Genomic DNA, 26,927 nt, shown 5'->3' on the forward strand with positions numbered 1-26,927 from the left:
TCATTTTACAGGTGTATGTATCATGTGGACATATGCTGAAGTGAGTGTGCTAAGGCTGGTTGAAAAATAATTATCAGGCTTGTAATTAATGCACTGTAATTGGGGACGATGAACATTTTCTCTGCTAAGTTGCACACATCGATTCAGTTGTAGGTATACAATACCAAACTAGGGAGATATTTCCCAAAACTGATGAGACAGGAATTTAAACTGCCTGATGCTGCCAGCACAAGACACTGATGTGAAATTAGGAATATTTCTCTTTATTGTTCACACTGTAGTGCTCCTCTGAAAAGGTCCCTGAGGCATTAAGGGCTTGCAATATATCTACACAAACAGCATGGCACATAACTTGTTTATCCTTATGTATCATTAGGATTCAGAAAAATCTTTTAATCTTCAACTTTTTTTGGGCTTATTTTGGTTTGGTTTTTGTTTTGTTCTTGTTGTTAGTTTGATAACACCCAACACATTTCAAGCAAAATATTTTCCTTTTACCTTTTCAAACTTCAGTTTAACAGGCTTGGGATTTGTTGCTGTTACAGCTTCAGCAATTTCTTGACCAATCTTAAAAGACTGCTCCTTTGTGGCTCCTTTCAAGAGTACAAACATGCTACAAGAAATCAGACATAGGAAGTGAATGCACATCAATTCAACAGAGTTCCTGAAAACCATACACTATAGTTACCCGGCAGCAAGGCAGGGATGTTATTATGAGTTGTATTCCCCTTCTCCAGCTAGAAAAGCTAAAAATCTGAGAAACTTCAGTGTTCAGCATGAGATGAGGAGTGCCAAAGGGCTAATGAATGCTGTGACTATCTGATGAGGCAGGGAATGGACTGCTCCCATGCACTGCAAAACTGGAGTTCCCAGGAAAGTACTGTAAAGAGCTCTGGTATACCATTTTTTCCCCATTATGGGAAGCAGTAGGATTTTACTTCCTTTCTCCAACAAATTTTTTTTTTTTAATGAAACCACTATGAATTCAGTATCTTTGAAATGTCAAGTCTTTTATCAGATCTGGCTGAAATCAGTCACTGGATTTATAAGTTATTAAGAAAGGACAGCCAGACAAGCTTTGTTTTCCAATGGCTGAAAAATTATCCAAGTGTGGAACAGAGACGGATATGCCTAGAGCATGGCTATTATTTAGATGAAAGACTGACTGAGAAAATGTATGTCAGGCAGCCTAATAATATCTTTGAATGCTCTGGTGGCTGCTTTTGAATTGTATCCACTTCTGAAGTTTAAAACAGTGCCTGCCTCGAGGTGCAATGCCTACTGTGTTATATATTCTCTATTTTCAAAAATAAAAATGGCATCAGAAACAGGCACAAAAATAATAATAATAGTAATAATAATTTGGTAAATTAGATTTATATTAATTCACAACTGAAAAAATATTCCCCCCCTCTTTCTGTTTCATATAATTTTCAAAAGAAAGGAAACCTTTAAAGTGCTTAAAGAAACCCCAGCAATTCAGTATTATTCACTTTGCATATTTTGCAAGGCAGTAAGCAACATCCAAAGATCCACACACCCTTTTCAGCATCATAAATTTGCCTTTTTGAGACAAAAGCAAAATCAATCTATGAAGAACTAATATGCTTTTAAAACATTTTAAGAAGCAGATGATGAATTACCTGTCTGTATCACCATATACAACGTGAGCACCCCATTTTTTTGTATCATTCACCAGTTTAATGGCACGCTCCAATGTTTCTCTGGCTTTGTGGACAATGCTGTCTCCAATCTGCAAAGTTAGATTGAAAATCTTTATTCTACTGCTAAACAAAATACTAGCTCTTGGTAACCACAGTCTAACTAACCATGCTTGATTTTGTTACGAAAATCTTGTTATGTATTGAGATGATGTATTTTATTTCATGGTTTAAATGCATATAATAAATAAAAAGGGTGCTTAACTTACCCCAAAATAACAAGAACTAAAAGAAAAATGATCAAAAATTATTAAGTATTAAAATAAAGAAGAATTTGTTTTAAACTTCTTTAGAAGTATTAAAATCTACGGAGCAAGACAAGACTGCTCAAGATCATTTTCTCTAGTTTTTGGATTCTGCTGATTCCTGTGAAAATGAAGAAAAAGCTACAATGTTTTGTTTTACCTCCACTATTAGAACTGTAATCCAATCTACCTTTGGAAACAGTTCTACCGAAATGCCAAGTCCAAATGCTTCTTTACAGGAAGAAGACAACCTTTAAATCCTAAGTTTCTGATTTTCAGTACTACAAATAAAAACAGCTTTTCTGAAGGTATTTAGTCTGTTTCAAATAATAATATTATGTTATCTGACTAGTGTCTTTCCAACATTTTTATACATTTTTACCTGCAACCCTTACCTCAGTGCATGGCATTCTTCCAGAAAAATTAGCAGCAGTATAGCCAAAAGTAAAATTAGCTATATATTTAAGACCCAACTGACGAGCTTCAAGCATTCGAGTCACAGCCTTGTCATGCTTATAAGCCTTCATTGATTGCTTCACCATTATCCTGGTCTTCAAGATTTCTTCTAGCATCCTTGGCAGCACACCCTTTCTTACTGAAGGCTGCCGTAAAGGGAACAAAGAAAAACATGGTTTTAGAAAGCCCAACAGAAACAGTTAAGAGTAAAATTAACCCCCGGAGCTGTTAGTTAAGCACTGATAGGAAGACAAATTAACTAGCCACCGAGAGTTTGGCTTTTCTCACAAGTATTACAAGGAACCTAGAATACAGGCAAAGCTCTTAAGGACAGAACAAATAACTTTTTGTTCTTTGTATTCACCAGCCCTGCTGATGCAATGTTAAGATAACCTTTTTAACTAAAATGGGACTTCAATATTTAGCTGTTAATTCTCAAAGTATTAAATTATGAAGGAACATTATCTTTTAAAAATTCTGCAAATATTCTTTACTTAAACTTTTTGTTTTACATTCAATACAGGTATGCTGGTGATTGCCTAAATATTTTTAACAGCTCCAGGCCATATTCATTACACATCAGCCAGCAGGACACATTACAAAATGAGAACAATAGAAAGCAAGTCAAGGACTCTCATTTCCCAAATCATTACTCTTTTTCTAAGAAAGCATTCTGCTATACAGGCAGGAGAAAAATGAATTGTTACACACAGATAATTACTGTTTGATCCTCAAACTGCACAAGTAAAATACAATTTAATTATAGATGAAATAAGCCTTCAGTATAAAGGAAAGCATAAAGACATTTTACTTCCTGAGATGCCAGAAGTTCAGCACTTTGACAAATATCAAAAACACTGTGAAATGAGTGAATGAACCTCCCCTTTCTGTCAGCTCTTAATGCTGCAAAATATAAACTACAATATCAATTTGATCTTATGTGAGCCAACAGGCAATGAAAATGCTGTCACAGAGCACTAATATCATTACCTTGACAAAAGCTACTCCACTGGGTGACACTGTGATATCATGTCTAATCTGGTAGAGTAAGTCAGGAGGTACTCTCAGAGATGTACAGCCAAATTTGAATGCATCATACCTAATAAAGAGAAAATTTAAATATGAAGACAATTCATTCATTTACAGACTAATCAAGCGAAAACATCAGCTCACATTAAAATGCTAATAATGCCAGCAAGGACAGAATAATCTCAAGTATAAACAAACATAACATAATTTCCAATTTCTTAGCTATGTACAGAAGGTTCTAGGAACAAAGTAGTAATAAATAGCTAGATTTCAATGCATGCATAATTTACCAATTCTGCTCTGTGTTATGAATTATTACCAAATACTGAGTTAGTGGAGGTATGTACTCAGTACTGTAATCCCCTATGGAAACAATCCATGTTTACCAAGTACCACACAGCACTTACTTTCTTCCTACAAATTCAGAATTTCAAATCAAGAACTTGAAAACCTCATGGTGACACCTAGCAATTATTGCAGGCATCTTTTTATTCTTCAAAATACTGTTTCATAGAGGTAATTATAACGAGCAGTGAGATCTTTCTCCAGTTAATAGAATAACTGTTGAGCTCAACAAAAGGTGCTATAAAGAATAACTCAAGTGTACCTTTTAATTTTTAGTAATTAGAACCAGAGTGAACTACAAGTGATACACAAACAATCATAATTCATTAAGGAATAGCCCCAGCCTAGTTTTGAAGACAGATGGTGGATTTACAGTAATTTTAACATATTCTGAAGCAATACTAAAAACCAGCATCACAATAATCAAAGAGGTGTACATACTCACATGCAGAGTTGTTTCCAGAGGTTTTTAAGAGAACAGAGACTAATTCTATATTTAATTAAAAATACATAATGATTTGTATATGTATGTGTATAACATGTGCACACACCCACACGGTAGATTTTTATCATCTGCATTGTGTAACAGAAAATGGTGCTATTCCTATGTGCCCATCATTTCCAATGGCAACCAGGGGTTCTCAGTACTTTAGAAAAGATACTCAAGTATCTACAGAATCAAAGATCATTAGAAAAAGAGTAACAACTTACTTTCCTAAGTTTTCAACATGTCCCAGGCAGGTAGAAAAGCAGTAGTTGTATGCTATGACAATGGAAGGATACAAGGACTGGAAATCTAAGACAAGAACAGCGTTGCTGTAGAAGCGGGATTCTGGCTCCATTATCAAGGGAACACACTGTGGGGCTTTCATCTGAGCTCGCTGCTGGACACTGGGAGTCACAGCAATGTAGTTCATGGGCTTTGCAATGCGCAGCATCACTGACTCCACACGGTACTGCAAAACAGTTTGGATATAACCATTATCATCAGAAGTGCAAAACAAACCTGTATTAACTAGTGCAAACACACACTTACATTTCCTGAATTTAAAGGACAAATAACTACTATTCTAAAATAAATAGCCATGCTCTTAACGTATATTTTAATTGTATTTTATATCATTAGATCATCTTTAGGTCCCTTCCAACCCTAACCATTCTATGATTCTGTACTCTGTATTACACAGAGTAGAACTTCTCCACGTGTTTCCTTAGCCCTAATCATTGAAAACCGAGTACTTTTTATATATGGAAAAAATAATCATCCAACAGGCTTCAACAATATATGTGGATGGCCATGCTACTGTCAGTGAATGAGCATTTACTAAACTGTACACTGTCAGACCTGCAGATCACCCAATAAAACTAAGTATAATATGCAGTAAATGCACTGGGTATCGTGCTTTCTCCCTGATACCACAAGCAGAACAGGAAGCATAAAACAAACACCCTGTTTAATTAAGATACCACAAAATGTTATACGTGTAGCTGGCAACAAGAGAAAAAAACCTCAGCCCTATTTATTTGTGCATTACGTGATGCTTTAGTAAAGGCTTTACAAGTACAAATGGGCAGGTATGCACTGTGTCCATTAAGAATAAAAACCAAAATAGCTGAAAACATACATACACGGTGTGAAAACTACATACATGGGTGGCAAGGGACTGAAAAATCCCAAAATATCAAAGAACAATTCTACATAATTGCAAAATCCTGTGCTTTGTAAGCAAGTAAGTCACTATTAAAGACTGACACACTATGTATTCAATCATGTACTGAATGGGTTAGATATAACTTCTTTAACTTTGAAGTTATAAATGAACTTACAGAACCAACAACCTTAACAAGACCCTGCACCTTTAACAGAGGTTGGGGTTTGATCTGTAGTTAGGCAGCAACATAAACTGCCACTGCTGCCTTGCACTAATTGCACATTAATTTGTTTACAGCGATGAACTTGGATGTATGACAAGGTGGTCAGGGACTGGTTCTGGCAAGAGATAGATTATGGGTTTTTCCCCCTAATTTTCATAGCATTGTAGAATTTAGGTTGGAAAAGACCTCTAAGATCAACCAAATCCAACTGTTAACCCAACACTGCCAAGCACCACATCTACACATCTCTTAACTCCAAGGATGGTGACCCTGGACAGCTTGTTCTGATGTCTGATTATCCTCTTGGAGAAGAAATTTTTTAAATAACCAATCTAAACCAGCCAGAGAACAAATTGAGGCAATTTCCTCTTGTCCTATTGCTTCTTACTTGGTGACTGACCCCCACCTCACTATAAGCCTCCTTTCAGGGAGTCATAGAGAGCAATAGGGTCAACCCTGACCCTCCTTTCCTCCAGGGTAAACAAAACAACCCCAGATCCCTCAGCTGCTTCTCAGAGGACTTGTGCTCAAGACCCATCACCAGTTTCATTGCCCTTCTCTGGACTTGCTCCAGCCCCTCAATGTCCTTCTTGAAGTGAGGGGCCCAGAACTGAACACAGGATTTGAGGTGTGGCCTCACCAGTGCTGAGTACAGAGGGACAACCTGGTGATGCTGGCCACATTATTTCTGACAGAGGTCAGGATGCCATTGTCATTCTCGGCCACCTGGGCACACACTGCCTCATGTTCAGCTGCTCTTAACCAGCACCCCAAGTCCTTTTCCTCTGGGCAGCTTTCCAGCCATTCTTCCTGAAGCCTGTAGCCTTGCATGGGGTTGTTAGGAGCCAAGGGCAGAACGCTCATACAACTGGCCTCAGCACATCGACCCAGCCTGTCCAGATCCCTCTCTAGAGCCTTATTACCCTCCAGCAGAGAAACACTCCCTCCCAACCTGGAGTTGTCTGCAAACTGACTAAAGCAGCACTCGATCCCATTGTCCAGATCATCGATAAGATACAAACCAGGACTGGCCTCCTGTTTGCTGCCCACGCTGAGTGCACTGGTGCAGATGCACCTCAGCTGGGCTATTGGTCTTTCTACCTTTTTTAAGGCAGGGGTAGAAGCCCTAATCTCTACACAACCATTCTCAGGTGCATTTGTGGTTCCTAACACATCAATAATCCTTTTGTTTTTGCTCCCATGTGGATCTCCAGCCCCTACCTCCACTGAGACAGCAGATCAAAGGACTTTGCTAGGACACCGTTTCTCAACCACCGGTGTGATGCTCCCAGGTTTTTAGTGAGCCTGATCTTATTTCTTTCCCCTTCAAATCAAGTTTAAAGCTCTCTCAATGAGCCCGGCTGATTCCTGTGCAAAAACCAGCAAGTTCTTCAAATATCTGACTAAATATATGTATGCATGTGAACATCTCTTGTTAGATTTTGTTTGGTCTTCTAAGAAATGTTCAAGATGGCTTAATACAATAAACAAAAATAATTTTTGAAAGTTATTATAAAACTCAATGAGAGACACAAACATGGAAAAATGAAGTATCTGAAATCTGTTCCTATTACTATTCCATTTTAACATGTTTTTCAGCTAAGGGGGAGTATCTTCATAAAGGGTAGCGACTCTTATGTGTGAAAAAAATATTTGAGGTGACTGGGTATTGTTGCAAGTGCCATTTCTGTGATCTAGAAAGTTTCAATGGAAACAGAACATACGTGCACAGAAGGGAAGAGAAAAGAACAGTCAGGACAGAAAATGCAGCATGCTTCTGTTGCTCACTCCCACTCACAGACATCTGAGAAAATGACAGGCAGAACAGTCTTTGTGGGCTGCAATCATGACAGTTTAAGCACATCTATGCTGGCAGTATGCCAGTCCCACACTCCCTGTCCCTAACTGTGCATTTCTCTTCCCTTGCTCCAACAGCGATATTTTCTGATGGTATGGTAAACCAGATCAGGGAGCTGAACTGGCAAATACCTACTGAACACTGGTTCTGCTGATGGTGCCTGCCAGCCTGCTCCCCTTTTCCTCCAAATACAGGGTCATTACCAGAAAGACCAACAAGAACCTGCTCTGGGTCAAGAGATGACACAGGCAACTGCAGTCTAAGAAAATAAGGTGGCTCAAGTTTTTTAATAGCATTGAATTGTTAAGGAACTGCAGCTTCAGACACTCCCATATCTGGCTGGCTTATGATAACAGAAGAGCTGTAACACATGACAGAGTATCTGACTCTAAATTCAGGTGCTGCTCAGGTCTCACATGTTGCCATGAAAGCAGTTCAGTTAGCCTAGTCACAATCTGGGCAAGGAAAGCAAGGAAGTACTACTGGAGACTGCTGGGCTTCCAAACAAAGTGCACATCTTGCTCTGTTCTGCTCCCTTTTCCTCTGATGCTGGTATCAAAATAATAGAACCACAAACATCTTGCATGACACGTATTCAATAAAGCCAGAGCTCCTCTTGTCTTATTGTAAAATCTCACCCAGAGATCTGCTGCACCAGAAATGTGACTAAGAACATATTCAATGCTGCTTTGTCTGCCCTGAAAGAAACTAATCTCATCTTTTAAAAACATGATTAATTATATTTCTTAATGTTTTAGAAAGCACTCATTTTCAGTCTCATATAAGTGTGAAAAATACCAACTTGAAGGGAAAGCTTAGTGCTCCTGAAGGCAGTAGAAGAGATTCACTGGTGTGATTACATGCGGGGAAGTCTATTTTTAACACCTATTTTTAACCTCTAAGACTCAGCAATTCAAAAGCAGCAATAATAGATTGCATGGTATTCTTTATGTTTGAATTTCATGTTAATTCATGTTAACAGCCTTCTGTGACTCTATGAAATTACTCATATGGACTGAGAAGATACCAAATAACCAGAACACTTTGTAAAAACTATTTTGGTTTTGTGAAGTATAAGGAGAACAAAGTCTTACCTGGGAGCCTCTTGTTAGTACATGTAAGAACTGAATCCCAAAAAGTCTTGCCATTTCACTTGTTCTGTCAATCAAATCCAGTTTGTCTAACAAGAGGAGATTCCCACGAACCCGGCTAACATAATGATCAACCATTTTCCATCTGTCAGAGTGAACACCTCGTTATAAACAATCAGAAGACTGCTGCTCTTTCTACTAAGACAAATGTATTTTTATCATAACTTGTAACAAACCAGCAAATAAAATTTTCCTCTAGAACATTTTCATACAACTCTTTCAAAAGTGTAGCATATATAAATATACACTTAGGTATTCTAAAGACACACACACACACATTGTGTTACAGGAAGCTACTGTTCAGGCATCTTGCAATGACTTACATATCCTGTTTTCCTCACTGCCCCAAAGGATTACCAAAACAGACACAATTACCTCCTCATCTTTTCACATGTTTTTTAACTGACTTGACCTTTGTGGAAACATCCTCCTGTATCAAGAATGCCTACCACAATTAAATTCATCATTTCAGTATAAATCACACTTCCACTTAGCTACAGAAACCTTTACAGAAATTTTATGTACATCACAAACAACGTGCAGATCAGTATTCAGTTTCATGAATTGTTCATATCACACAATACCAAACTGCTTCAAGAAGAGTGAAGCTCAATGTGATACATACCACATGAAGGTATTTTTAAGCAGCTACAGCTACTGTCTTAACATATTGTGTGCTGTTTTGTAATACTTTTAAGCCTAACTTGCTTGACATGCACTTGATGTAAAACAGAATCCTGGCAGTTCATTAAAAGCCCTTCTGATGAACAGCATATACAAAATAAAACAAAGACATTACAAAACTTCAAAACAGTACATCTATTCAGGTATGTTGAAAATGTAACTGAAAATATTTGTTGTAATATTGAGAGTATAACTATACAACAGAACATCCAAGTAAATAAGCTCATATTGCTGCATATACACTGCTCTAGTGCCTAAGCTAGAAATTGATGGTTTCTTCCTATTGTGGCTTTACCTTACACCTATCCAATATTAAGCATCTGGCCTTAAAAACAGCAAACAAAATGGATTAATAGATCATTACCTGTAGACATCTGCCTTGTTGTCAAACCAATCAGACAGAACTCGGAACGTAAATAGAGGAAAACGATGATGAAGAACATGAAAGCCCACATTTTCAAAAGTGTAATTTGTTAGATTCACCTAGAAAAACACAGTGGACATGGCAAGATGCATGATGGCTCTCATAATCAAAAAATCTCTACTTTTCAAAAACTGCAAGAACTAGATTTATTAACTTTTTGTTACTATTTTGTTAAAAAAGATAGCCTTTATTCTTAGAAATCCCTAACTATTTACAAGTCAGGAAAAAGCATCCCTTATTAATTGAAAAGAATATGCACAATTAAGTAGTTAATAAAGATCAACTCTGAACTTGGTCAGAACAAGATTTGTAAAGACTGGTCTATTTGAGTATTAAATGGAAAATTATAAATGGGACAAAAAAAAACCCCAAACCACCACCAACAACCAAAAAAAAAAAAAAAAAAAACCCCACCAAAAACAAAAACCCAAAAAACCAACCAACCAACCAACCAACCAACCAAAAAAACCACAAAAAAACCCAAAACCCCAAAATCAACCAAACAAAAAAACCTCAATACCTGAGAGTTTAAAATATGCTCAAGTACTTATTGTACTAAAAGCACCATACTAGGCAAATTCCTAAAACAACTAAGTTGTTCTCAAAACCCACAAATCAGGGAAAGGAGTATCATTAAGAAACATTACTGAAAAATAAAGGCTTCAGTACCTTACAGTCTGGAGATACACAAAACCTATTCTCACAAACTGGCAAACTACTCTAGTTGAAAAGATGTATAAAGAAAAAAAATTGTAGAAGTTACACAAGTTACATGAAACTTTCAACTAAGTCTGCAATAATTAGAAAACTCAGTAAATCAAAACATTAACCTTTAAAAAAAATTACCTCATGTCTCATCATTCTCCATATATTCAAGACAATTCGCCCAACAATATTTATTTCACTCATTGTATCTGCTCCATATTCATCCAGCTCGGTGGCAAATCTGTTCTCTTTATTTTCATCTAAAGACATTAAAAGAGACTATATTTAGACAAGTTATAAGACAGTCAAGACCAGACCAAACCATCCCTCTGCCAATTTGTGCTCTCTAGAAAAATAAGAATTCATGAAGATTACTGCTCATTCCACAAAAAATTATTTATTTACCAGTCATCCACACAATCTCTAAATGAAACTCCCCCACGTTTTTCTGCTCTTGCCCTTTGCAGAGAACTCTTACTTAGGTTTCACTGAAATAGTGTCCAGGGCAATATATTCTCCATAGTGAATATATTGGTTATGCAATGCTGAATGTTACTTGAGAGTCAGCTGCACATGCAGTAGTGCACAACATAAAAAAATATAATTTAAAAAAAGTGATTTCTGCCCTTAGGAGCTTATAACTCAAGGCTTTACTTGCAATGATCTTACACAGACTGAACAAGGTCATGGGAGAGAAAATTCAGTCTCTTTCATACAGCATAAGCAAATCCACAGCAGTGGGAGTAAGTAGACATGAGCTCTGGATAGCACAGGGAAAAGGAAATAGGAAGGAACCAATGTAGATGCAGAAGCAGCACTCTAAATCTTTCTGTGAGACATCAGTGTCTAAAGTAGAGAAATAATCCTATTTTGCCATCCTTGATTTTTGTCATGCTTTGGAATACTGCAGAATAAGAGAAGACAGTCTTTTTGGTATACATTTCTTTAAACTATCTTTTTTCCAGTCATTTTAAGTCTACAGTTCTGGTGTTTTTTCCAGAGTTTACAAAGATGTTTTTTAAAATGTACCACACAGACTAAGATCCATTATGAAAACACTCTGATCCTCAGCCTTATTTCTTATTAGTTTAATGGGAGAGAAATTACTTCAAGGCAATTTACCCACAATTCTAAATCCATATCCATTTTTTAACTGCTGGTTGCTTTGTATTCTGCCACTACTCATTTATCAGGTACAGCACAGTCTGTACAGTATCCTGTAATAAAGAGCAGAACATTTTGGACAGAGAGTGTAGAAGTGTGGATACACACTGCTTTGCAATAATGATCAGAACTTAATGATCAGAACTGAACAATTAGACCCTTGGACAGTCATGAGGCACATTTACCCTCGACAACAGAAGTAAAAATTGTCTGAAATGCTGCAGAACAACTATGAAACAACATAACACAGACTAATTTTGTATGTTGATCTTCAAATGTGTCCCATATAAATTAAAATACGGTTAAGAAAACCTATTCATCATTTACTGACCTTATTAGTAAATCACAGATCCTTGACAAAATTTAGCAGACCTTTTGTACACTTCATCAAAATGCATACTCTATCTTTTTACGCTCCTTATTGTTTCAGATTTTTAAGGAGGAAACCCAGCAATTTATCTTTCCATGTTTGGATGGAAAAAATGCCCCACCAAGTAGCAACATTTTTTCTTCTGCTTTTCTTCACTTCCACATGCTGGATCTCCCGTGAAAGTGAGGAATTTGCATTTCTTTCCCTCCTTTTTTTTTTTTTTTTTTACTGGAAGTAGAAACTGTTGGTTAGTTCTACTTTCTTCAGTGTCATCCCAGTTCTCTTTTGACTTGTTTAGGAGATTTCCTATAATAAGTTTGCTTCATGTCTTGCTGGTAAAAAACAGGCAGCAAAGTATACTGTGATCACATGACAGACCCACCGTCTGATGAACACCACCATATTACAAAAAACCTGCACTACTTTACAACTGGTGTGGGAAATGTATCACCAGAACCATGTACGCCTCTTTGGGAACTATGCTGGTAAGAAGCAGAACAGGACATCCCTCCTATCTTTCGAGTGCATGAGACAAAATAAAAAGAAGTCTCCTCTCATTGTCTCTTATCCACTCCCTAAATTTGAGCTGTGATGCAAAGGAGGAAACAGGAGACCACACAAAAAATGCCACCATGCACAGGCATGGCATGCACTTCTCTTGTGATGTGTCCTATGACTTATGAATAGTTCACTTGTAAAGGACAGAGGCAGCACTAGACTCAGCCAATAAAGTAGAACCAGAGAGAAGTCCAGCTTTCTTTTTCTTAAGTTGAAATCACAGGAAAGGAAAAGTCCCTTCCATCTTTATTTCAACAGGAGGAAAGAGAAGCATACTTCTTGAAGGAGCACTTCCTGTTCTGAAAATACAGCATGCGAAGAAGGGAGGAAAATGTGAAGCATAGGGGTTGGAAAAGCAGGAGGAAGACAGATGGGGTCAAAATCATGGACAAGGAGGCCGCAAAGCAACAGAGAACACAACAACTTGCACACATATGGTCACGCATGCAAGACATTTACTGCATGACATTTCTGGGAAGAGCTTATCAGTGTAAACATTTTCTCATCTTTCTGCTGCAATTCTGTCAAAACAAACCAAACACTTAAAATAACAGCGGTTCTTAGAAACATTTTTAAGTGTTATGAATTCCACTTCTGAGTATGCATCTACCAGCTGGCACAGGAACACCTGCACTACAAACACCAGTGCTGTGCAGATTGTGCCTATGCTCTGCATGCCCACTTGAACCTCATGTACAAAAATATTAAGGGCTACAATCCTCCTTCACTAGAACTGAACCCATGTTGTGTGGGACTTCATAGCTGTAGAGAAGGAAACCTGACTGTGAAATACATGGGGACAATACCATTAGGAACCATACAGCTCCCTTTCTTCTTTGAGGACCCATTCAGATGTATCCCAAAATCAGTAACTTGAGGAAGAATTTATGTCAGGAAGATGGGTACTATTAACAGCTTTGCTGATTGTTTGGTTCTGCATCAACTACAGTGCAGACAGAGCTGTCCTGCAAGACACAAACTGTGACTCAGCCTTTGAGAACAACAGCAGAGACACAAGTCCCAAACTGAGGAGATTGTTCAGCCATACTTCTACAGCAGAGCAGTAAATCTTTGTGATTTTTGGAGGTTTTAAGAAACCTTTGACTACAACACTTACTGTTCCTCTTACTACAGACACTGCACATCTTTAGATGTAATGGGTCAAAAATTTTTCTGACCATCCTTCAGTACCCTTGAAGACTGCACCCAGAGGCATTATTTTGCAACTAGCGCATCATCTCAATTTGGACCATCAGGGAAACTGAATAACAAGGTTCATGCAATCCACTTTTATTCCTGAAGAAAAAATTTGACAGCTTTGTCCTGAAGAAAGAAACTTATCAGCACTGACGGCCTCTTCATATTTAAGCTATCACACGATCCTGTTTTCATATAGGAAGTACTTAAAAATTCACCGAAGTTCAATTGCCAACAACTTTCAACTGAAGATGCAATTTTTTTTTCTTGTGTTTTCTTGTCTCTGGGAGGACTCCATAACTCAGTTCTTTTCCAAACATGGTCCAAGTATTGGAAGCATCAAGAGTATACAAATATTCAAGCCTCAAGGAAGGACTGTGTGAACACAGTGCTGCTAAAACAACATATTCTCCTGGCCTGGCACACAGGACAACTACATAAAAGATGATTCCTGTGCTGGGTATGCTCAAAGATTCAAGTAGCCCAGTATCATGTTCTGTCATGTTCTCAAAGGCAGGTGCTTCAAGATGGGGGAAGCAGTTACTGATACTCTCCCTGCAGCTCTTCCAGCTTCCAATCATTGGCAGCTTCCTCAGCCAGACATTATTTTCACTATATATTTCATTATATATATTTTTATATATTGTAGCTCCCAATGGATTCTTCTTGCAAGAATTTATCTCCTTTTAAAGCAATGTACACTATAAGCATTTGTCCTATCTTGTGACCAGGAACTTTAGAGTTAAGCAATGCTGAGATTAAAAATTAACTTCTATTCTGTAGCTGCCACTTGCTAGCTTCACTTGAGTTCCAGGTTCTTGCATTGGAAATGACCATGAAAACCCAATCTCTATTTCCCTTTACATCCCTCAATATTTCACAGGCTTTACCTTTCCTACACTGTTTTGTCTCTTCTGGAATCCCAAATTACTAAATTACTAGACATATTTGGATAACCCTTCTCATCTTTACCACTTCCCCTATATCCACTTTGATGGGAGGAAGGTTATGAGGGGGCTACAACCTCAGTATTTGAGGTACAAGCACACCACAGATTTCTACATTTTTTACATTTACAGTCATTGCTTTATATTTTCCTTGCTCCATAATTCCTAACATTTGCTTTTGCAACCATTAAAAAGCAACAGGCTCAAGTTTTTAATAGAACAATCACAGTAATGGACTTCTTATTTCATAGCAATTTAATTTCTGTACAGATGCTTTTTTCTGTAGAGCTGGCAAAAACCGGCTTTTTCAACTATTTTGATTTTTAAAGTCTTCCTCATCCACATCACCCTGATGACTGCAAAGAGCTGCAGCAAATTTTTGAGACACTTTTTCATTTTATAAAGTTATCCTGACTCTTCTCAGGTGTGACAGCACACTTATTTAGCTGTTCACTAACTCCATTCTTCAGCATGATGGCTTCTATTGATTGGCTAAGTATAGGCACTAGGCTTACCATTCTCATCCAAGTTTTCTTGTCAGTCTAAACAGACTTTTTTCCGAATGCTGGAGGAAAGCATCAGCACTTGGACCCAATAAAATTTGCCCAAAGTACAAGAATGGTCATTCAAAGTGAGGATTTTATTACAAAGCTGTCCAGGACAATTGCTGCTAGGAGCAGTTTTATGCTCTTGCATTTGAGCCAGAGAAACCACAAATGATGATTATGGTAGGTACTCTGAATGACTGAGCAAAGGAAAGCAAAAGAAGGTTTGGTAGCAGAAGCACCTCCAAGAACTGCAACTTAACACACAACTACAGAATGTAAGTCCAGGTTCATGAATACAGGACACACACAGTAGTGGAATATGCCACACATCTGAAAATTCAGAAAACACCAGGTGTGTGTGTGATTATACTATTAACAACACAGGAGCAAGAACCAAAAAAAAGTATTTCTCAAGAAATACTCTGCATTTATTTTCTAAATTTTTTCATAGATTTCAACTTGCTTCTACTGGAAATGAACTGAAGCCCTAAACAATAACTTACCTGGCACACGAGAAATCATCTGGCATAAATCAACATTCAGTGCCGCAGCCCTCTGTAAGAGATAACCCCAGGAATGCATCTGGACTTCATAGCCTAGCAAAATGTCTGGGTCATATCTAGAGAGGTAGGGGGAAAAGAAAAAATGAGCTTCATATAATTTACAAAAATATTTTCCATGAACAAAGCATAAACAGGATTGCATTCAAATTATGTTGAGTTTATAAAAGACGCAGTCACAATTGGTTTCTATGAAAGCAGCATCTGGACGAGGAGACAATATTCAAAACAGGCAATCTCTTAGGATTTTTAATAACATTCAATTGCAAAAATATTTAGAAAGGATATTTTCACTGGAATTTTTTTACATACTTCTATTATTTCGGTCTTTACAAATAAAACAAAACTGAGGTCTCCTCAGGTTTTATTGATGGCATCAAGAAGTATCAAGCATAAACTGAAACTTAGCTACTGGATGCGCAGTGAAATACAGCCATGCCTATGGAACAGAACTTGCCAGTAGGTTAACTGGAATGTTTACAGATAATGTTGTGTCACACATAGTGCAGTGTAACTTTGAGTAATTACAGGGAACTTCGGGTCCTAAATGATGACCCTTTATTGGGAGTTACAATCTGTAGTTGAGTGAGAGCTGTCTAAACTGAAACAGAGAAAAGCAACTGTATCTACTAGTTCTCTTTAAATACCTCTTTATTTAGACAGCCTTCTTTGTAGAAGACACACAAGAAAAGCTTACTTCATGCTGTATCTCTTTCCAGCTGGAAAAACCTAACTGGCTCAAGTATGACAAAAAAGTCAGAATTGACTTTTGACACAATCACTTCCAATCAGGCTCAGAGTAAAGCTCACTAGACAAAAGGACAAAAAATGTGGCTTTAAAGACAAAGCACAGGTAGGAGTTAGCTCAGAGGAGCCAGTATCACCTAACTTTTGAGTAGGCACTATTAACTACAAGTCATGATCTGGTGATTTGCTCAATAGCCTAAGAATGATTTTGCTGGGCAGAAAGAGACCGGACAAAGATAACATAAGATATCTGTTATTTTTATAGCAAAAAAAGAAAGGAAGTTTCAGTGGGATGAATAGCTGCTTCTTGGTTAGACTGAATGATTTTTCGTGTATTTTCCAACCTTGATGCAGCAGCCAGCATTCAATACAACTGAATGACAGCAGGGCAGCTGTCAGAAGGTAGAGGATGGAGGATGAGGATTCTGTACCACAGTCTATGCCCAACCATACAACAGGACACAGGCTTGTAGACCTTAGTTTATGGAGGGAGTAGGCAGAGGCCTTGGGTTACAAACAGGAACTCTGTACTCCTTGCATCCATAAACATATAAAAAAACCTCAAACATTTCCTGACTGTTAAATACAGAACACCCTTTCCCTGAATACTGAGTTAGTTGTATCACAGACATTAAAAATGAAGCTTCAGACTTTATCAGGAAAGTGTCTTCCTTGCTTATGTGTCCTAGCCAAAGGCAATGACAACTCACTTTGAAGATACTAATTACTCTGAGAATAGCTCCACACTTCTGCCATGGACACTGACCTTCTGTGAAAAAGAGCTGAATGTTGTTACTCAGTATGGCTCTCTCTCTTTATTACAATCTGGGCTTTTGCACCTGCCAGAAGTTGCAAAAATCCCCTTTATTGCCTACTTCTACTTGTGAGGGAATGGTTTTGATACAATTTTTACCTAAAGCAGGGGATTCTAAAGTAAGTTTTTGATTTCTAGCATTCTACAGAAAGAAGAAGAATGAATTTGGGGGATATTTTGCTATCTGCTGTTCATGTCAAAAGAAGAATTATTTGGTTTTGGAGGTGGAAATGATCATCAGGAGTGGAAGCAGTAAATTTACTTAATATGGAAACCTATTCTACCAATGGTACAACCCCAAAGCTACTTGGAACAATTTACAGACAAGTGACTCAAGCTAGCCTGCAGTTCATTCCAGCAGCAGAACCAGTGACAAAAAGAGTAACAACTGCTGGCTGATCTGCACAACATACAATGATTGTGAAATGATGCTCCAGAATTATTAATAGCTCAATTTCAGCTTTGAAATAAAAAGGAATTATGCCATGTTTTATACAAGTGTAGAATGAACATTATAAAAATTAACATATTTTCAAATTAATTCTTGTAACTAAACTATGCTGGTCCTAGCATATTGCAAAACAGTACAGATTAATTAAAATGAGGGAAGTAGTCATTCGTTATCGTATTTGAAAACTGGCATAACATAATTCAAAATGGAGAATACTTGCAGATTTTACACAGGACAAGGCATTATGCAGATGGGTTCCAGGATAGATGCAAATGTGAATCAGAAACTTGTGAAGAACTGCTTAAGTGGTACATAAAACAATATTCATTATGCCAGAAATTTGCTTTCTCTTATAAACCTCTTCTGAACAGAAATAAGAACTGTTTGGAAGCAGCAAGTTGGTGAAGTTTGTCCTTCATCAACTGATGAAGGATAGTTGCTTTGGGTTGTAACTTGCCCAAGTAGGGCATTACCTTTCTCACTTCCTACTTAAACAAAAGTAGTGGGCTATTCTAGGACTACTGCAACAGAATATATTTTATCAATTCTGGAGGTAATCGTCCCATTACCTTTTAACCTAGTGAACAAAATTACCTCTGTAATCCATCTGCATGTAATCTCAAGAACTGTTTCTCTAGTATCTTTCAGATGTGAAGGCATTTTTATAGGACAAGACATAAAAGCCCTTTAGTTTATGATGTTTTCAGATACATGCTTTTTCTTCTAGAAATAAATTGTGTCTAACTTAAATATCACATATTTTAACACAATTTTATGTAAATCCACATGTAGATTGGAAAGCCTATTAATTATTTTTTTAAAAAAATCTTTTAACTGTTTAAGTTTTTAACTCAGTCTTGCTTGTCCAAGCCATTAGGGATCACCTGTAATTGCACATTACTGACTTACAGGCTATCACTTTACAGCACATTACTTTGCTTTTCCAACCCAACTAGATACCACCCATATATTAAGGCAAGTCTAATTTCAGCTATTTTTTGCATCTCAATTTTTCTAAACTGGTCTCTATTATCATTGAACAAAAAGGCCTCTTTGGGTGAACCATTCTTTTTATTTTAGCCATCTCTTGCAAACCAAGATCCTGTTCTATTTAACTCTTCTGGTAATGAGGATAGCTAATTAGACACTGATTGTGAAGTACAGATGTTTAAGTTTCAGTCAGATGACTTATACAAAGCTATCTAAATGGAAAATCAAGGTAGAGTAGCCAGCAAATGGTGAGATCAAATCTTACTGTGAATTTCCTGTAATCACAGTCCTTTAATGTCAGTTGGTCTGTATTTAAAAGTTGGATCCAAGTGGTATCCTTCTAAAAGCATGAAAACCAATAAATGTACTACTGGCAACTGAGTTGCTCAGATACTGCAGTAAGTTATACATATATGTATATCTGTATGCATTCCCAAGTGTATCTCTCAATTATCTCTGAAGGAAAAAAACAAAGTAACATTAAACTGAAGAACTACTTTCTACTAAGTAACACTTATAACCTCAAACTCCTGCACAACATATGCGTAAGATCTACCTTATGCAACAAGTTCAGCCTATCAAATTTCTTTCACCTAGTAAGAGACACTATTGTTTCCTGCTTCTGTGTTGCTTGCTGATGAACTGAGTCCCAATTTATGCAGCAGAAATGTCGTCTCCTGCAGCCCAATCTCATGTACCAGCAGTACCAACGAACCAGCGTGGCACTTGCTGAGACCTCCTGTGGTATTCTACTTGCTATTAGAGAAGAAGAGATGTCTGGAGCTAAAAGAGCACATTATTCCACATGGGAAGATGAACAAGCAAACCCAAAGTTTAGCTGATGCAAGCTTAGCTGAAGTGTGACACTCTCTCATTTTCATGTGGTGCCACAATGACAACAGGCTGTGAGCTAAGAGGACAAGTTTTATATTTCATCCTCCTGTCTCACAATTTTTACAGTATACTATGAAACTGGTCTTCGACATCAATTCAAGCTATTTTATTAGAAGAAATTGTAATGAGACCAGCTGTTACACCTGCAAGAAGCTAGTAAAGTGTAATACTGATATTTGAAAGCTGCTGGCTAGGAGTAACACGACAGGAATAAGAGGTGTGCTTGCCAACATATGCTCTTTTGTTAAAAGGATGGGCCCTGATAGTGCTTTGCATGCTGTTGCCAGACTTTCTGCAAAGATGAAAAGCAGCATTTATGCTGGCAGGATTTAAACATAACAGCATTAACATTCAACTCATACATGCTGCAGAGAGAAGAAAGGCGATTATTTTCCTTTCCAGCTAAGTCGTATCTGCTGCTACGACATCTCTTCCTCTTTCTCATTTGACGATTTCGTGAATGAACACTAAAGCTCCCAGTTATACCTTCCCTTCTATTATGTGTATGCTTTTCCTGACTGCTATTTTTCTTCCAGCTACGATTAAGAGAAAAAGGGGGGTGAGGGGGTGGGGAACCATGCCAGACCTATGATACACAGAAAAGCAGTAACTGTGCATAGCAACAGAATGCTTGGTGACTCAAACACGTAACTGAAATCTCTGAAAACATTTTTCCAGTTTGCCTTAGACAACAAAAATCCATGAAGTTGATACAGGACATTAGATACAAATTTCTACAGGAAAATGTCACTGATGAAGATGATATTGGCCTGGAAAAAGAAGGTTAGATTAGCACATCACTATTTTAAGAAGAAGACGTTGCTAGAGCATTTATAGAAGAAGAAATATAATGCACTGTATCCAAACAAAAAAATTCATTAGCATTATACCTTGCAGGAAAAACATTATAAAAATATTAAAGTATTAAGCATTAACAGTTTAATACACAAATGTTACCCCCAAAATGTTAATGTAAAATCTTATATTATACTCTGTTCATGTAATTCTATCAAAAACTACTTCAGTGGAGACAAGGAGCTGTGGGCATCTGGTAAGTTTCAAGTAGCAATGAATCTACTACTCTTTGTTTCAAGCCCGTCCTGTTTTCACATCCTCTGTTTGTCTGAATTCCCCAAATTTTGCTCCTCTCACACCTGCAGGACCAGCCCTTTTTTGCTATCTGCTAGCATCTGCCCTTAAAGAGAAGCAGAACAATTTGCCCTAAAAGTGAAGGAGAGGCCCAGACATATAATTTCTCTTTCATGGGAATCCACTGCTCCATCAGGCTTGCACATCTCTAGTTTTAAATCCCCATGCAAACATTCTTGTAGCATTCCCTTCCACCTTCTCCTCCTCCTCAGTCAGCTTTCCTGTGTTAGGGAAGTATGTAAATGTGTTTACTCTTTTTCCTGCCTTTAGGTTCAGAGAGATGGTTCTCTTACTTCCTCAAGCAGAGAGATTCTTCCATTTTTTTCTCCCGTCTCAGTGCAGCTGACACCTTAAGATCAACAGAGGATCTATTCAAGAAAGCACCTCAGGCAGTACAACAGAATACTTTAGGACAGCAATACATGTCCAGGCTCCATTTCAAGGAAAAAAAAAAACAACCCTCTGAACGTTCCAGAGAGCCTACAACTTGGATGTCTCTGCTTCTAGGACATCCCCAGCAGCTGCACAGGATTAGAAGGATGTTGTCCCTCAGCTGCTTTATGCCAGTTTTGCCTTTTTTTTTGTTTACAGCCAGAGGACAGCATACCAAAGAAGGGAAATTTGGACCAATGCAGGTGCAGCTTCCTCTCAAAGTCTAAGACAGTCGTCAGGGTACCAAAAACCAATCTAATGATACTTTTCTTTTTTTACAAATCTGTGCTGCTTCTTCTTTCCTCCTTCCTCCAAACTCATATTTGTGGCTCTTCCTTTTGGTTTCCTGACTCTCAACCTCAGTATTCCAATACCCTTCAAAATTAAAGTTGTCTCTGCATAGACTTTGATACTCACACTTGTAAGTACTTCTATTTCACAAGTTAATCAGTCTCAGTAATAATCTCCTTATTCTTCTCAATGTTTGGACAAATCTGTGAATTTTCAGTATAGATGAAATCACAGATCACAATTCCAGAGAAACAATCAGGTCTTCTTCTGGTCTACTAGAACACAAGATGACTAATTTCAGTTTGCCAAGGGCTCTGAGTTAATCAGAGACAACATCTACTAATCCAGAGAAGAACACTTAACCTGGTATTTACCTCACAGATGCCAAGGTGAGGTAAAACAATGACCACAGGGTCATTCAGATCTAGCACAGCCTAAACAACCTCACAGTGAAGGTATTAACTGAATCCAACTTCAGTTCATTTATTCCAAAGAACCTTCTGGAGTAATACTCATCTTCAGTGAACAAAGAATAACTTAAGCCCTACTACAAAAAGTTTGGGAAACACTCTTCAGTGACAAAAACCTAGTCAGACACTGATGAGCAAGGAGTATTGCAGAAGTTACAAATTTTCAAGGAACACCCTTTCCTTCATCTGTATGCTGGAAACAATGACCCAGAACTCTCTACTTGGCTTTTCTTGAGTTTACATGTATTGACAAGAAGTTACAGAATCAACCATTATTTTTTTTCAATAGCCAGGATGGAAAGAAAACAAAAGGCCTAAACAAGGAAGTAGAAGACTGGAACTTGAAACAAATAAGTACGTTCCACAATTTCACTTCTATGGAGTAAGAGGAAGAATCAGGCCAACTAGTAAGAGAATAACTAGAAATAGGGACAAGAATTCTTAAACTGGACTGTGTATGGTAATTCCTCCTGCAGCTGAGATCCTTTCTGTTCCGTGCTCCAGAAAGGTGATAAAGTCTGTTCCTGACATTAGACAGTCTGTCATCATGCCAGGAATCTGGAATTTCAGTCTTCCACCCTTCCCTCCAACTGCCCAAGAGGCCAAGAACATGAACCAAAAGCAGGCTGCAGTCATGGGCAGGCTGGGCATGATGTTCAGTCACAAGAGCCTATTATTGTCCAGACTAAAGCACGTATCAGAATATAAGATACTGATACAATTCTTGGCTTGAAAATAAGGGTGATTTTGAGTGTTGGTCCATGAAATTCAAGCGGTAATATTTCTTAAATATGGCCTGATAGTTTTCGTTCTCTAATCTATCAGACCTACTATTAAGTGCATCTACCAGAACAGGCAAAGTACCTAGCTTGTGCTGGAAAAAAATAACGCTAAAAAGACAAACAGAAGGTTGTTTAAAAAATAATGACTAATTTTCATTAAAGGTGCCTGCTTGTTCATTTCTCATTGAGGAAGTTTTTGCAGTCCACTACTTCTTAATTACGTGATTTTACCATACTTCCTCCTTCAGTTAAAGCTACTCTGGGCCTAGACACTTATTTTGTGCTTAAGAAATACAAAACATTAACTCCAACAACATTTCTCCTTTTTTTTGCCCAGGCTACAGAAAATAAAGAGGGCAAAAGAGCAGCAAACTGTAGATGTGGTCCAAGTTGCAAAAACCATCTTTTTTGAGAGTCCATCAGCAGTCTGATAGCTGAGGTGTTATTCTAGAGTTGTGAGGGAGGTAAACTAAGATGATGACAGTAGTCTGTCTCTCCATTAATAGAGCAAACCTTTTATCTTCCAGGAATACAAGTCAACTAACTCAATCTTCATGGATGAAGTTGCTGCATCAAAAAGATACACTAGCACATGCTAGAGAAGATCTCATAAGCAGAGATTTCTCTGACAGGAACCCGATACATTCCATCTTGAAGTACACCAAGATGGCATGATTTTTTTCGTTCTGTAATGCCTTCAGCAGGTACAGATATGGAAGTCTTCTGATCTTCAGTGATAAACATATATTTTAACTGCTGAGTTCTCTCTACCATATTCTTTCTGTCCTATCACGTTTTAGACTTCCACACAACTGGTGGAGAATTCTTCGTTTACTGGCAGTTTCTCATTCTGAGTAATTTTTTTAAGTTTGATGGAGCACTAGATTTCCAAGAAAGAGAAAAATAATATTATATTCCTTACCTGAATTTTGTCTTCTCTGAACAGGGATCTGCTGCTCTGTCAGGACCCACCCTGTGCTGGTTGCATTCAGCAACTCTTTTTGTATTCTGGCTTCATGGGGTTGGTCAAAGCCTTTCTCATCAGAGGTTTTCTGGTTGGAGAGAGAAAGAATTGCAAATGTACTCTGCCTAGTTTGGTTTTTTTCTTGTGCCTCTATTCCAGCAGGGTGACTCAGAGTTTAAATCTGTTTGTTTTCCTTGAAACTTTACAGCTTTGCACCTGTCAGTAGGGTCTGGAGAGACGTCTGTGGTTCCACCCACGCACCAGGCAAGAGGGCTCCCGAACAGGCTTCTCAGCCTCAGTGGAGATGGGGAAAACCAGCAGTTTTCCAAGTTGGATGGAGCAGGGGATTTCCATTCAGAGAAGACAAAACTAATGAAGGAAACTGATTTTTCAATGAACCCTTATTTAAACTGCAGCAGTTTCAGTACCATGCAGGTTTTTTTCTGTCTTGCCTCAGAGTTCCTAGAAAACTCTTCCTGTCTGAGGGGTTTTCTACAGCTCTCAGCACTCTTAATATCTACTGTTCTGAGAGTTTCAGAGAGAGATGTGTAATGAATTCTGGGCTTAACAGGAAAGTTGTATGTTAAGAAAGATTACTTATATGGCAGATCAGTTTCAAGACTGTAACTCAGCTGCTTAAGAGGATCTGAATGTTCTTGCTGTCAGAGAAAAGGAAAAGCAAAAAGTATTTTTATTTGAAAGACCACCATGCTTGTCCACTCTAGAAATAAGCCTTTGAGGAAAACAATAACAACAAAAAAATCAGTATTTGAAAGACTGGCAAGGGTTGAAGGAACTAAATCTGCTGTTCCAAGCCTGAAAAATAAAAGCAGAACGTACAGATATGCTACCTTTTTACAATATTCACTACTTCCTGGAAAAGAGTTCTTTCATCAGTAGCGTAACTGACTTCTAGTCCTGTAACTCCAGATCTTGTAAGCAAGGGGGCTTGGTCTCTGCTCCCTAGAAAATAAAAGTAAAAAGTCCTGTTACAATTTGGAAGGAATTTCAATTACTTCAGTCAACAATACTTTAGAATAAAACATATAACCAAAAATAAGTATGGAACACAACTTATTTTTATCTTTAATAATTATCACAATTAATTCCATTGACTTATTTTGTTCCTCTTGGGCGGAATAATTTTTTCTTTTCACTTTGTAGAATTCTGCCATAATGGTAATCTTGCACAGATTCTCAGATAGAAACAAACCTGATTCACAAGAAATTTCACTATTTTACATGCACAGGAGTCCAGCTCCTGGAAAATTACTTTTAATAAGAAATATTAAATGACTATATGACAGCTCACACATTTTTTTAATGCAAAATAGAATTTTAATTGCTATCTCAGAGTAGTGCTTTGCAAAATGCCTTTCAGAATGAAAATGCTATATAACAGTATAGTTCTTTTTTTTCAGCACACTAAGTTACTGGCAGAAATGGAAAAACATGACCAACTGCTCACTTAGTGCACATTAAGCGGGTCCGCATTGATAATATCTGAATAATATCTAAATTTGCATGCATGTAGAAACTCAGCATTTGCCTTCCATATTAAAAAAAATCTCTTTAAATGAATAATGCACAACACATACTCTGTTTTCTCTACATAACAGGTAGTATGATCTCTGTTACACTGACGATGCACATTTTAGGAACTGGAGTTTTTAAAAGGCATTCTACTTTGACACATTCTTAAGATCTTAAGAATTAAGAAAAGTGTGCTTTCAGAAATAAATGTTAAAACAAGTACTGTGACTTACAAAGCAATAATAACACAAAAGAGAAAAAAAAATGTATCTCAATGTCAAGTCACTCCACAGGGAACTCAAAAAGTTCGAACCAAGAAAGTATTGACAGCACACATCAATTAAAGCAACGAATGTCACAATAACATTTAAACACATCATTTTATTTCACTAACAAAACTAGATCAGAACCTTCATTTTTTCAAAGTATCATTGGACCTTTTACAGAAAGTTTTTTCTTGATAAACTATCAGCGGCACACATGCCTACGGAGCCATAGTGGCTATACTGTGGAAAAACCTCAGTAAGGTAATAGAAATATATTTTTTTAAGATAGTAACAAGCATATAATACCAAAATAAAATTCACTGAGAATAATAAGAACTTAGCTTAACATGATATAATATCTACAATACTTTGAAAAATACACTAGTAAAAGAAGAAGCTGTTGCCTTATTGCTAAAAATTTTTTGGTAGGTTTTTGTCCACGCTTAAAATTTTAGACAGTATTTTGTGGTTTGATACACATTCACATTGCCAAAGAAACCCTGAAAGAAAGAGGACTACTTTGGGGATGTTTTTTGGTTTGAGCTTTTTTTTGGTTGGGTTTTTTTTTTTTTTACTAGCCTAAACCAGTGGTACTCAACCTTTAACAGCTGGAGAGCCACTTCTTAATAAAATGGAGTTGTAGAGCACCATAAAAATCAAGTATCAACGGTGTGATTTTTTTTCCATCATGACACTTCAATGTGTGATGATGCTGCCTTAATGCCACCACACATTGATACATCACGACAATGACACATCAGCATCCCCTCTCCCAGCAGCATTCTGTCTTCAATCCCTTCTGGCTGCTAGGAGGGAGCGGGGTGGAGGGGTGGAAGGGGCAAAAGGGCAAGTTTTTCCCCATTCTGCCCCACAGCTGCTGGGTGGGAGGTGATCTCTACTCTTACCTGTGGGGGGATCCCAGCAGCTCCTTTTCTTTCCCCCTATGGGAGGGGGAACTTCAGCGACTCCCACACTGCTGGTCCATTTGCTCAGTGCTCCCCGCGCTGCCTGATAGAGTGGAGCGCCGATCAGATGCCTACATTGCGAGAGCCGCCTGTAGGGCCATGAAGAGCCACATCCGGCTCTAGAGCCACAGGTTGAGTATCACTGGTCTAAACAAAGCCAAAAAGGTACAATAGAATAAGGGCCCCTGTTTAGATCCTAAAAGGATCAGATAAAACCACAAAAATAACCCTTAAGTAAAATATAAAACATACTGTCTTGCTTTTAACATTTTCTACTTGCAGCTATCCAGCAACTTGAGTAGGAAACTAAAGGCAGGTTTTCCTCTTTACACTTTTAGAACA

General features: G+C 37.7%; 1 protein-coding gene across 2 annotated transcripts in view; it reads right to left on the minus strand.

Annotated features, from left to right (window-relative positions):
- REV3L (REV3 like, DNA directed polymerase zeta catalytic subunit) overlaps nt 1–26,927 on the minus strand; it is a 115,907-nt gene that overhangs the window by 11,311 nt on the left and 77,669 nt on the right. For both annotated transcript variants that reach the window (XM_038133852.1, XM_038133853.1), the window contains exons 18-27: nt 24,673–24,784; nt 15,781–15,896; nt 10,635–10,753; nt 9,729–9,847; nt 8,624–8,765; nt 4,508–4,752; nt 3,413–3,521; nt 2,362–2,568; nt 1,644–1,753; nt 499–613 (exon numbers count right to left, since the gene is read on the minus strand). In XM_038133852.1, the coding sequence (XP_037989780.1) occupies nt 499–613; nt 1,644–1,753; nt 2,362–2,568; nt 3,413–3,521; nt 4,508–4,752; nt 8,624–8,765; nt 9,729–9,847; nt 10,635–10,753; nt 15,781–15,896; nt 24,673–24,784 (1,394 nt within the window). The remainder of the gene's footprint in view (nt 1–498; nt 614–1,643; nt 1,754–2,361; nt 2,569–3,412; nt 3,522–4,507; nt 4,753–8,623; nt 8,766–9,728; nt 9,848–10,634; nt 10,754–15,780; nt 15,897–24,672; nt 24,785–26,927) is intronic.

This window comes from Motacilla alba, chromosome 3 (assembly GCF_015832195.1).
Source record: "Motacilla alba alba isolate MOTALB_02 chromosome 3, Motacilla_alba_V1.0_pri, whole genome shotgun sequence".
In the NCBI taxonomy this organism is placed as follows: Eukaryota; Metazoa; Chordata; class Aves; order Passeriformes; family Motacillidae; genus Motacilla; species Motacilla alba.